The sequence below is a fragment of the Cervus canadensis genome, chromosome 13 (genome assembly GCF_019320065.1).
Source record: "Cervus canadensis isolate Bull #8, Minnesota chromosome 13, ASM1932006v1, whole genome shotgun sequence".
NCBI lineage: Eukaryota > Metazoa > Chordata > Mammalia > Artiodactyla > Cervidae > Cervus > Cervus canadensis.
In genome coordinates, this window is record NC_057398.1 from 8,291,575 (window position 1) to 8,304,965 (window position 13,391).

The 13,391-nt window shown below is 43.1% G+C and overlaps 1 protein-coding gene across 2 annotated transcripts in view; it reads right to left on the bottom strand.

The window, feature by feature from the left end:
• The window catches only part of KCNH1 (potassium voltage-gated channel subfamily H member 1), a 406,132-nt gene that overhangs the window by 339,175 nt on the left and 53,566 nt on the right, over window positions 1-13,391 (bottom strand). For both annotated transcript variants that reach the window (XM_043486214.1, XM_043486213.1), the window contains exon 5: window positions 6,515-6,633. In XM_043486214.1, coding sequence (XP_043342149.1) covers window positions 6,515-6,633 — 119 coding nt within the window. The remainder of the gene's footprint in view (window positions 1-6,514; window positions 6,634-13,391) is intronic.

Sequence of the window (13,391 nt, forward strand, 5' to 3'; positions counted from 1 at the left end):
AGATAAAAATTACACCATAACTCCACTCAGAGACCACACAAGCAAGAAGAGAGTAGAGTGAAATATTTAAAGTGTTGAGAAAACAAACACCAAACTAGAACTCTATATCTGGGAAGATTATCTTTCAAAAGTGAAAGGATAAATAGATTTCCTCAGATAAAAATTGAGGGAATTAGTTGCCAGCAGAAATGCTTTGCAAGAACTGTATAAAGATCTTCAGGGAGAAATAAAATAATATCAATCATAAAGTTGGATCTACTTAATTAAAGAATACTGCATACTGCAGAAGGAATAAGAGAAGGTGAAAGAAAACTCTTCTTATTCTTAATTGATCTGACAGGTAACAGCTTGTTCAAAGTAATAGCAGCAATGTATGATAGTGTGTGTGTGTGTATGTATATAAATGCTTATGTACACCTAGGAATAAGTGAATCACAAGAATAATACAAGGGACAGGACAGAACAATTAGAGGAGTATTTAATTACAAAGTACTTGCACTGCTCATGAAGCAGTGTATTACAGGGTATGAATTCTCAATCGCTTCAGTCATGTCCAACTCTTTGCGACCCCACGCACTGTAGCCTGCCAGATTCCTCTGTCCAAGGGATTTCCCAGGCAAGAATATTGAAGTGGGTTGCCATTTCTTCCTCCAAGGAATTTTCACAACCCACAGTTTACAGTGGTCCCTCACCTGTGGACTCAACCAAGTGCAGATCAAAATATTCAGAAAAAGAATTTCAAAAAGTGCCAAAAAACAAAACTTGAATTTGTTGCTCTACCAGCAACTATCTTCACAGCAGTTACATTATATTTACAACTATTTACACAGCATTTACATTGTATTAGGTATTATAACTAATCTAGAGATGATTTAAACTATATAAGAGGATATGCTTAGGTTATATACAAACACATGCCATTTTATATAAAAGACTTGCACACCCTTGGATTTTGGTACTTGTGAGGGGTCCTGGAAAAAATCCCTTGTGGATACCTAGGGTTGACTGTATTTGAAAGTGGACTTGGAAAAAAAAAAAAAGTGGACTTGGATTACTTGTAAATGTATACTGCAAACTCTAGGGCAACCACTAAAAAAAAAGTTAAAAAGGAAGTATAATTGATATCCTAAGGAAAGAGAAAAAAATAGAATCATATAAAATGCTCAGTTAAAACCATAAAAGGCAAAAAAAGTGGAGGACAAAATAGGAACACAGAACCAAGGACAACAAACAAAAACCAGCAACAAATTTTGTAGATATTAATCCAACTATATCAATAATCACTTTAAATGTCAATGGTTTAAATAGGCCAATTAATACAGGGATTATCAAAGTGGATCAAGAAATAAGACCCAATTATATGCTGTCAATAAGAAACCCACTTTAAATATAAAGACACAAGTAGATTAAAATAAAATAATAAAGAAAGATTTACTATACTAATGCTAAGCAAAAGAAAGGGAGTTGCAATATTCATTCCTGACAGACCAGAAACTTTACAGCAAGAAAAGTTATCAGGGATAAAGAATGGCATTACAACACATGTGTCTTTTTCAATTATGATTTTCTCAGGGTATCTATGCAGCAGTGGGATTGCTGGGTCATACGGTAGTATTATTCCCAGTTTTTTAAGGAATCTCCACACCGTTCTCCATAGTGGCCGTATCAACTTACATTCCCACCAACGTAATGCAGAGCATTCTCTCTTCCAGCATTTATCATTTGTAGATTTTTTGATGTTGGCCATTCTCATTGGTGTGAGGTAATACCTCATTATAATTTTGATTTGCATTTCTCTAATAATGAGCGATGCCGAACATCTTTTCATGTATTTATTGGCCATCTGTATGTCTTCTTTGGAGAAATATCTATTTAGGTCCTCTGCCCACTTTTTGCTTGGGCTATCACATGTGAAAGAGATAGCTATTGGGAAGCTGCTGTCTAACACGGGAGCCCAGCCTGATGCTCTGTGATGACCTAGAGGAGTGGGATGGGGGAGGGGAGGAAGGCTCAACAGGGAGGGGAGATAGATCATTATGGCTGATTCGTGCTGTTGTATGGCAGAAACCAACACAACATTGTAAAGCAATTATCCTCCAATTAAAAAATAAATTTAAAAAGAATGGCATTACATAATGATAAAGGAGTTGGATTTTTCAAGAAGATATTAACAATCCTTAATACGTAGGCACCAAGCAACAGAGCAAGTATTAAATACCAGAGGCAGAAACTGAAAGAACTGAATACCTGAGGCAGAAACTGATAGAATTGCATACACAAGGCAGAAACTGATAGAATTGTAAGGAGAAATAGATGAATCCACTGTGATAGTTAGAGACTTAAACAGCCCCCTAACGGAAACGTGCAGATCCAGCAGGCAAAAATCAGTAAGGACATTGTTGAACTCAACACCACCATCAATCAAGTGGATATAAAGGACATCTATAGACTACTTCCTCTAATAGTAGCTGAATATACATTCTTCTCAAGCCCAAATGCAACATTTGCCAAGACAGACCACACACTGGGCCATAAAACACAACAAATTTAAAAGAGTAGAAATCAAACAATGTCTGTCCTCAGATCACAGTGGAATTAAGCCAGGAATCAGTAACAGAAAGACAGTTGTAAAATCACCAAATACTTGGAGATTAAACAACATTTCTAAATAACACGTGGGATCAAAGAAACAAACCTCAATAGAAAGTTTTAAATATTTTGAACAAACTGAAAATGAAAACACAACCTATCAAAATTTGTGGGATGCAGTGAAAGCAGTGTTTAAAAAGAAATTTATAGGGTTGAAAGCATATATTAGTAAAGAAGAAAGATCAAAAATCAATAAACTGAGCTTCCATCTTAGGAAGCTAGAAAAAGAAGAGTAAATTCAATCCAAACTAAACAGAAGGAAAAAAAAAATTACAGCAGAAATCAGTGAAATTTAAAACAGGAAACCATTAGAGAAAATCCACAAAACCAAAAGTTGGTTCTTTGAAAAGATCAATAAAATCCATAAGCCTCTAGCCAGGCTAATTAAAATTTACTAGCCCCTGGGAGAGGACCTAGATGTTTGCCTCATACTGACAGTCAGTCAGCACTTACTCATGTCAGACAGGTAGACAAAAACACCAACATCACTTCCTTTCTTTTATCCATTTCATCAATTAAGGGAAAAAAAACACTTATGAGCATCTACTATGTGCCAAACGCTGTTTTAAATGCTTGGGATATATCAGTGAACAGTAAATATAATAAATACGTAAACTGTATAGCTTCCCTAGTAGCTCAGAGGGTAAAGAATCTGCCTGCAACGCAGGAGACCTGAGTTCGATCCCTGGGTTTGGAAGATCCCCTGGAGAAGGGAATGGCAACCCATTCCAGTACTCTTGCCTGGGAAATCCCATGGACAGAGGAGTCGGGCAGGTTACAGTCCATGGTTTCGCAAAGAGTTGGACACAACTAAGTGACTAACAATTTCAATTTCAGAGTATATTGGGAGATGTTAAGTGGAGAATAACAGAGCAGGTTAAGGAGAGGATTAAGAGTTATCAGTATTTCTTATTTTACTATGAATGTTTGCATGTGTGTGTGTGTGTATTGGCATTTTATTTATTACTTTTATTTTCTTCCTTCTTATTCCTTTATCATCTAACACAAGATGTACTGATAGGAGTTAAGTTTATATCACACTGTTTAAGTTACAGGATGTCAAGGAGACGCGTGGATCTCACCCAAGGACTTTGCCTCCTCCTCTGGGGGAGGGTTGGTATGTTTTGATTACATGCAAGAGAATGGATACAGGTGTATGTATGGCTGAGTCCCTCTGATGTCCACCTGAAACTATTAATATCACAACATTGTGAATCAGCTATATTCCAAAACAAAATTAAAAGTTTAATTAAAAAAGATAAGAGGATCATGTTAGGTGGAAGTATGACTTTGTTATTGTCTTTCAGTCAGTTCAGTCACTCAGTTGTGGCTGCCTCTTTGCGACCCCATGGACTGCAGCACGCTAGGCTTCCCTGTCCATCACCAACTCCCAGAGCCTACTCAAACTCATGTCCATCGAGTCAGTGATGCCATCCAACCATCTCATCCTCTGTCATCCTCTTCTCCTCCTGCCTTCAATCTTTCCCAGCATCAGGGTCTTTTCCAATGAGTCAGTTCTTCACATCAGGTGGCCAAAGTATTGGAGTTTCAGCTTCAGCATCAGTCCTTCCAATGAATATTGAGGACTGGTTTCCTTTAGGATGGACTGGTTTGATCCCCTTGCAGTCCAAGGGACTCTCAAGAGTCTTCTCCAACACCACAGTTCAAAAGCATCAATTATTCGGCGCTCAGCTTTTGTCTTTATTTGGAGGTTAAACATGGTTTAAGGAAATGTACACGGGTGCCAAATTGACAAGGAACAAACCACAATGGTTAGTTTCATGTGTCAGCGTGGCTAGGCCATGATCCCCAGCTGTTCAGTTAAACACTAAGTGCTTCTGTGAAGATATTTTGTAGATGTGATTGACACCTACAATCAGCTGACTTTTAGGAAAGGAGATTACACTCTATAATCTAGATGGTCCTTATCTAATCAGTTGAAAGGCCTTGAGAGCAGAACTGAGGTTTCCCTGAGAAAGAAGAAATTGCATCCATGGACCTCAGCATCAGCTCCTCGCAAGAGTTTTCAACTGGCCAACCTGCCCTGTGAATTCTGTATGTGGCCAGCCAGCCCCGACCACCACATAAACCAACTCCTTGCAATCAATCTCTTCAGATGTAAATATTTCTACTAGTTATTGTGTCTCTTACTGACACAAGTAGCCACAAAAAGAAAATGACATTTGAGCAAAGACTTGCCGTCAGCGGAGGAGCTGCACACAGATATCTACGGGCAAAGCAAGCCTGTGCTGTGAGAGGAACAGCAGGAACGTGGCTGGGTGGGAGCGAGCCAGGTGGAAGGCGGCGAGAGGAGGGAACTTTATTAACCAAAAGCAGCATCAGGGACAGAGTACAGGCTGTGAGCTGAAAGGTCTCCTTTTGTTATCATAAGATGAGCCCACATCATGATAAAAATGATGCTACCGTCATCCAAGGGTCTCACCTGCTCTAACATGACACATATGAAAGTCCCCATTCCCACTACGGGCAGAAGGTTTTGGCCGCTATACATACAGGGACATCTTCTGTAGTCAACCCATTAGACACTCGGTGCACACATGCAGAGCCCCACTGTCAGCTGCACCATGCTGGGAGCATCTCCCTCCGGGCTATGGGAGCCAAGAGGCAGGTCAGGAAGCACCCTGCCTTCTGCTCACAGATGAAGAACTGATGGGCCACCACCAGGCAGAGAGACAGCTAAGTCTGGCATCTTTGGGTATGATGGAAATTTGCTGTCTAGAAGGTGCAATGCTCTTAACTGGTCTTACTAATTAACTAGGACCTTACTTGGTCTAGTTGGGAAAAATACCAGGCACCAACAAAAGGAGGGAGATGAGAGTGGTTTGCATGCAAAACCACCAAAGACAGACAGTAATCATGGGGGTGCATTAAGCCTGATCAAACATCTTGTCCCAGCTTCCCAGACTTTCACTTGTTCCAGCAAAAGGAGGAACATCACCACCATGAGTTTACTTTGCTACAAAGGTTATGGAAACAACAATAATATTAAGTATATTGATTATCCAGGAAAACTTTCGTAATCAGGCTTCCCTGGTGGCTCTGATGGTAAAAGAATCTGCCTGCAATGCAGGAGACTCAGGTTTGATCCCTGGATCAGGAAGATCCCCTTGAGAAGTAAATGGTTACCCACTCCAGTATCCTTGCCTGGAGAATTCCATGGACAGAGGAGCCTGGTGGGCTACAGTCCATGGGGTCACAAAGAATCGGACATGACTGAGCAACTAACACTTTCACTTTTTTTTTTCCACATGTTGATAATTTTATAAAATGAAGAAAAGGCAATATAATCCACTTTAAATGTACATATTGATTCTTAGATACATCTCAACTCCATTAGAGTGAAAAAATACACTGCTTAGGCTTGAGGAAATAGAATATTTCTTAAATACAAAGAAGAGTTAAGGCAAGCCCATAAAAATTATAACAATGTTACCTGGTTAGTGGGATTCTAAGTGATTTTTATTTTCTTCCTTTTTGTTTCCTGTATCTTCTTTTCCTATAATAGTATGCATTGCCAAAATACCATATACCAAAGGTTTATAAGTAAAGCCCCCTTCATATATATGGCACTACTATCTCCTTCCAAGAGTCAACCAACACCTTTTATCTCAAGCAGCTTCAAATGGAGTTTGCAGTTCCCCGTTACATATGGCAAAGTACAAAGCTGCCAAGAGTTAGCTCACTTACCCAGAGTCACATATGGTGGAGTGCAGCTCAGCCAAGACAAGAGTCCGGAGTCCGGAAGGTTCCTTCCAAGCCAGCACCCTCCCTGTGGACCATTTTCCAGCCCAGGGACCCCCTGAAGTGAGGGGAGGGTTAAGTTGAACGAAGCCCTTGCCCTTACCTCGGCCAGCCGGGAGTGCTTGTGGACGTTCTCGCCTTTCTGCACGCTGGGAGCCAGCTGCTGCAGGACACCCCTGCTGCTGGTCAGCGCTCTGGTCAGCCGAGCAAACTTCCCCCAGCCTGGAGCATGCGGGAGACAGGAGAGACAGGTTCACCCGGGGCCTGAAGGCACGCAGACATTCACACCGCGAGTCACGGTCACCCCACCCCACCCCTCCCTCTTGCGCAGCCGTGAGTCACTCAGCCATCCTCGGCGTCAAAGCTCACTGCTCAGAGAAGCCCAGGACTCGCTGAAATCTGGGCGGCAATGGACTTTCACTTGATCTCAATCACAGCTCTGCGGTGTAGGGAAGGCAGGTCCTGATGGCAGCATTGTTTTACAAATAGGGAAACCGAGGGCAGAGTGTCTAGGCAGTTAAAGAGTCTAGAACTCAGATCGCTCCACTCTGGCCCAAGGCTTTTCTGCCAGATAATACCAGGCAATCGAGATGATTCTCTGAATGCATGGCTCAGGCTGTTTGTAAGCCCCATGCCGTCTGATCCTAGCAGAGACCAAGCTGGTTCTAGGTTTTAAATAACTAGACAAGCTAGTCACATGGTCATTCCATATACTACATTCTCCAAAGCCAGAGGAATAAGAAATGAATTTAACTCCTGGAGAGGTGGGGAAATAATACTGGTTGATTTTAGTCTGCTTTGGGATGAGGGAAGGATAGTTGATGGCATGTAGGTCCCCTTAAAACTCATTAAAACAATGAGCCTAGCACTGAACTTGGAGTAAAGAAATATGGATATAAGTCCCATCTCTGCCTCTAGCTTGCTTGTGACCACCAACAAATTGCTTAAGTTACCTGGGCCTCAGTTATCTCATCTGTAAAGTGGAACTTAAAATACTCTACCTACATGCTTTAAGCGCAGGATGCACTTTCCTGGGAAAGCAAACTGACTAAGTTTAGCAGGCTCTGAGTAGTAGTGGGCTAAAACAAACACTGTCTTGAGGCCTTCTTGGCCCTTTGGACTAGTTCCTCCAGGGAAAGTAAAACATTGGGCTTTTTCTAATCCTCCCACTCCATACTCCAAAATCTAAAATGAACAAGTGATCTTTACTAGGAATTTAAGATGCATGAGGGATGTTTTAAAGGCCCCCAGGATGTTTTAAATGTCCATTCCAACATCCAACAAGCCAAAATCTAAAATGAACAAGTGATCTTTACTAGGAATTTAAGATGCATGAGGCATGTTTTAAAGGCCCCCAGGATGTTTTAAATGTCCATTCCAACATCCAACAAGCCATCTGCATCAAGCTTATGACCATGGCAATCATCTCATGAGACCCCTGAAAGTCTGTAGGGGCTCTCCAAACCAAGTTTGGGGCTAGGAAGCTCCAAAGACCTGGATAGAGGTGTATATTAAATAAAAAGAGCAGGCAACTATTTCTATTGACAGCTAAAAGCAAGACTGGGCAATATTATATTTTATCCTTCAGAGTTTAGAAGTAGTCAGTGCCTAGCAGCAGAAATCTCGTTTACCAAACTTTACCCTGGAGCACCTTTCCAAGACAGACTGAGAATCCAGAGGACAATGGAGTCAAGCAGAATGATGGCTCTTTTTTTTCTGCACAACCTTTAAGGATCATAATCTGTACACATTTTTGTCAACATAGCAAAAATAGCAAATCAGGTCTTTTTATCTCTTCCAGAAGTTCTGGACTATAATAAAAGGTAGTGGCATTTTCATCCATCCCAACACCATTAAGTAGAGAAATGGGACTTGCTGGGGTCAGTGTGAAAAGAGGCCCATGGTGGTTGGGCTGCAGGGAGTCCTGCTAGTGTTGACAGAAGGGGACAGCCCAGACTCTCCAGGGGCCTTTGACATCTTCCCCCAAATCGGCCATTTATGAAAGTGTTCGTTGGAATTCGCTTGTGTGAATCGTGGGCTAGAAGTTTTTAAAGTTTCTTTCGGAGTCAGGCTAGCCTTCAGCTCAAAACAAAGCTGGAAATGAATTCTGCAAAGCTCTTCAAGAGGAGAAGGAAGTCTATTTTTCAGGTGGTGAGAAAACAGTTGTGCACAAAAACAACAGCAAGGGCTCTTCACCGCCCCCCTCCCCATTCAGTCCTACTCATCACCACCACCACCACCTCCACCGCGACCTACACGCTGGGACCAATGGTAAGAGGGACTTGGCAGGGCAGATATCCCAGACCCCGCCTGGCAGGGCTTGGGGTCCTGGTCCATCCGATGGCATGGCAGAAACATCAAAAGAAAGATTCCTGGACTTTGGTGCATTTCCCCAGGCCCAGGCTAGTGCCTCACTCTAGCCCTGATTCTCTGCTCTCAGCTGACTGTGAGGGGCACAGGAAGGTGAGTGGGTGTTGGATGGGGAAACGGACAGGCAGCAGGAAACCCTCCATCACACCTCTACCAAGACAGGCAGCCTGCCTCTTCTGAAGGGAGGCAGCAAGTCCTTTCCCAAGTGCCACCCCATGTCGCTCTTTCTGGGCTCTAAACACTTTATATTAAGAATCATGCTGAGCCAGATGGAAGAACATCATTCATTCACATATTAATTCCAAACAGAACTACTATGTACCATCAAAGTGCCAAGTAACAGGGTTGCTAAGATGAGTAAGGTACAGATTCTGGCCTCAAAGGGCTTGTATTCTAGTAGAAAAGACTGATAAGTAAATTAAAAACCATGATATAGTAAGCTAAATTCTATAACACATGAGGACAGGATGCTATGGCCAAAACTGTCCAGAGAAGGCATAACAAATCCAGGCTGGGCTTTCAGGGAGGGCTTCCCACAGGAAGTGATACTAGAGCAAACTTTGCAAAGATGAGTAGGAGCCAGTTGAACTCATGAAGGAAAATACAGACAATCCAACACAGAAGGAACAGCACCCACGAAGGCAGAAAAATCATAAAGCAGGGTAACATGTCAGTGACAAGGAAGACCTTCTAAACAGCTAGATGAATGATGCATGGCATGCAGAGGGGAAGAGAATGCAGGCAGTGGCCTGAAGTGATGCTAAAGAGGTCATCAAGGGTCAGACCGAGAAGAACTTAGCTACGAGAACCTAGACGGCAAGTTAACAAATTTGAACATCAACCTGAAATCCAAAGGGAATCCAGTAAAGGAGTTCAAATATGGTGCGGGTATTTTAGGAGAGAATGGCAGTGTGGAAGTGGTTAACAGATAGACGAGCAGTCAGAATCCCAGGCAAGACACAATGAGGGCCTGGACCAGTGCTGTGGCCTGAGCCAGGAGACAAAGGGAGATTTGAAAACAGCTGCAGAGGTAGAATCAATGACTGCAGAAGGAGAGAGGAGGCGATCCAAGTGGCCTTTGGGTCCCCGGTTAGCCATGCAATATGGCTGATAGCCATAATGGGTGATAGCCATAATGGGTGATGGCCATGCAATAAGATCGCAAACATGGGAGAAAGTAAGTGAGACTGAGACAGACAAGTATATGACATCACTCATGTGTGGAATCTAAAAAAAAAAAAAAAATGATACAAATGAACTTATTTACAAAACAGAAACAGACTCATAGACATAGAAAACAAATTTATGGTTGCCAAAGGGGACGGCAGGGAGGAGCTAGGAGTGTAGGATCAACAGACACACATCGCTATACACAAAGCAGATAAACAACAAGGATTTACTGTACAGCACAGGGAAATACATTCACTTGTAATAACCTATAACGTAAAAGTGTCTGAAAAAGAGTTTATATGTATATACATGCATGTATTAATATATCTGAATCACTTTGCTCTACACCTGAAACTCACATATTACTGTAATTAACTATACACCAATAAAAATTTTAAGAAAACACAGAAGAGAAGCAAATGGGTTTGGTAGAAGATAAATGTACCATTTGGACCAACAATGTCCCTTACAGCAGAGCATCAGGAAAATCACTGCTGGAAAAACTCAATTTCCTATTGTCCGAGGGGCCAACTGGGAGAGAATAACTCAATGAGAATCAAGCTTAAGGTGATCTTGTTGAGGGAAACCACATGGTCACTTCCACAAGGAAAATAAGGCAGCTGGGAGACCCTCTGCCTTCAAGGAAGCCTTTCCCTGATACCACCTACCCCCAGCCAAATAGCCAGCTCCCACCTATGTACCCCTATTTGCCTTAGGCAGGCTCCCATTAGATTATTGGTTAGGCTTTATTGTTCTTATTTGCTTGCCTGTCTGCCCATCTCCTAAATAGACTATAAGGAGCAGGGTCTCTGTCTTACATTTCCTGAGGGTCAGCGTCGATCATAAAGCTAAACATCCCCAAAGACACCCAGTAAGTGTGTATGCTGAATAAACGTGGATGAAGAACAAATTGTTTTCTCCCATTGTCCTACTTCTATCTGGGTTTCCAGTAGACATAAAGTCCCAAAGGAAAAGTAGCCCATTTTATAAACTCTGTTCAGTTTTAGGAGGTATTTCTGCACCCACCCTTCCAATTATATCCCATTTGGGAGTTCAACAGGGAACTGAGCTCAGATGAAGAAATCCCCAGCTCAGGGTTCTTCTAGCTCTGTCTTAAAGGTCACCACATGGCAGGTAGGGCTGGGGGTGTTATGAGAAGATCAAAGCATCACAGGATCAGGCAAGATGAGAGGGGTGAGGAGGGGGAAATAAAGCATGAACGGAGGACAGGAGGAGGGGAATGCAGTTTGCAATCTAACAAGCAGCTAGAAAGTATTCACCAAGTCTTTTCTCCATTCTCAGTAAGGACAACCCTCTCTCCCTTACTTGAGCCCACACTGGCTACCGGCTTCAACTGGGACGAGTCCCCCACTAGGCTGCTTTAGCCCATACATCCCTGTATCCTCCCTAGGCCAGGAGAGATGGTTCTAAGATGAGCTGAAATTCCAGCTCCTCCCAGGGCAAGTCCAGAGATACTAGAAACGCAGACCTAGAGGCCCCTCCCTGGGAAACCACGTGGAGACACTTGGAAGAGAAGTTGCAGAGGACTCCTTAAAGTATTTACCCTTGCCCTGGGAGGGTGGAGGCTAGGAGGCCAGGATCATCCTAATCTGACGAGTCACGGGGTCCCTTAGAGGAGTTGGAGCCATAACCCAACACCCAGCAGAGAACAAAGGACAGAGGGGGACCACAGGCAGTGTGGACACTGCCGTGGTGTCCTCAAGCCTTCCTGCCCCCAGACCTTTCTCCTATCGATGTACCAACAGCCAAAACTCTAGGGTGGCTCTTCAAGCAGAAGTCACTACATCATCACCTTCCAGTCATCCTAAGGACAGAGAGAGAAAATGTGACTATTGGGGAGGAGGGGGCCTGTGCTATATATCTATTACCCTCTTTCTTCCCTGAGAGCACCGCATATGTACCCCCACGTGAAGCCTCGTGGAGAAGGGTCAGCAGTTAGGGCAGCTTGCCAGAGCCTTCAGCCCTGAATCCTCGACATCTTTGCCCTTTAAAAATCTCCTTCAGAGTTTTACATTCATTTTGTTGTCCACTCTTCGCTCATTTTTAACCCTGAATTTAGAAGTAAATGTGTGGATCTTTGAAAATGAATGTGCTCCTTTAATGTGAGATTATTCAGTGAGGTAAGAGAGCAAACAAGAGGGGTGACTCATCGTGGGGTGAACAATGTGGAAAAAAAACTCTGAGCCCTACACTCTAATTCTTCTCTACGCACTTGCCTGGTTTACAAGGGCGGATTCAACAGAGACAAACAGCCTGCAGCCCACTCCCAGTGATCCACAGTAACAGAAGAGCAAGAGATGGGGAACAAATGAAACCCCGGAGCATCCCTGAGTCTCATTTCAACCAAGAATTCCCACCTACTCTCTCCTTCAGCCTTCAAACACACACACATGCACACACACAGACACACACAGACACACACACACACGCGCGCGCGCATACACTTTGCGGCAACAAAGACCCAGCACAGCCAAAAGTAAATATATCTTTTAAAAAAGATGAATTCTGTGCAAGCCTGGGTCACCAACACTCAGACTTTTTATGCTAACTGAGGTGCTGCACTGAAAGCCCAGCTGGACCTGCTGGAATCTCGCAATATGAGAACACTTCCAAGGAGAAATGTCAAGTCAGGACATTTCCATCCACACATAACACCAGAGCTGTTACCAAACAGCAAAGCTAGCTTGACTTTCACCCCCTTGCTCCATGCCATTTGTGGGCACTTTTTTTTATCAGAGAACAAGGGAAACAGCCAAAAGATGAACAGGAAGGAGGAGATGAGGCAATCAGGTCTAGATAATTCATGAAAAGGGTCATGAGAACTTTTACACTAAATAAAAGAGCAGGCTTAGAGAGCTTACCCAGGGCCCATCACATGTGATTGGAGTTTAGGGCCAAAGGGCAGTTACTTTGTGTCAGATGCTAAAACAGTCTATCACCAATGATCCTATGTGTTCTCCCCTTTGTGGGTTGTTCATGGGAAAATGTGAGGCACCAACTGGCTTCTCAAATTACTGTTAGGATGCACGCATCCCACTCCCAAGCTCTGAAGTTAGGCACAAAGCGATCAGAGAAAACAAAGTCATTTTAAAGACAATCTGAGCATAGCTGACTTTAATGGGAAAACATCTCGTATTGCTATGCCAAAGAGCAAATACCTGGGGATTTTCTGGGGTTTTCAATTATCCATCCTTCCATTCCACCTCAAAGGTGAATTCTATGGGCTTCTGTGGTGGTTCAGTGGTAAAGAATCTGCCTGCCAATGCAGGATACATGAGTTTGATCCCTGGTCCGGGAAGATCCACATGCCATGGAGCAACTAAGACCATGTACCTCAACTACTGAGCCTCTGACGTAGAGCCTGGAAAACCGCAGCTATGGAGCCCGCCTGCTACAGCTGCTGAAGCCCGCACGCAGTA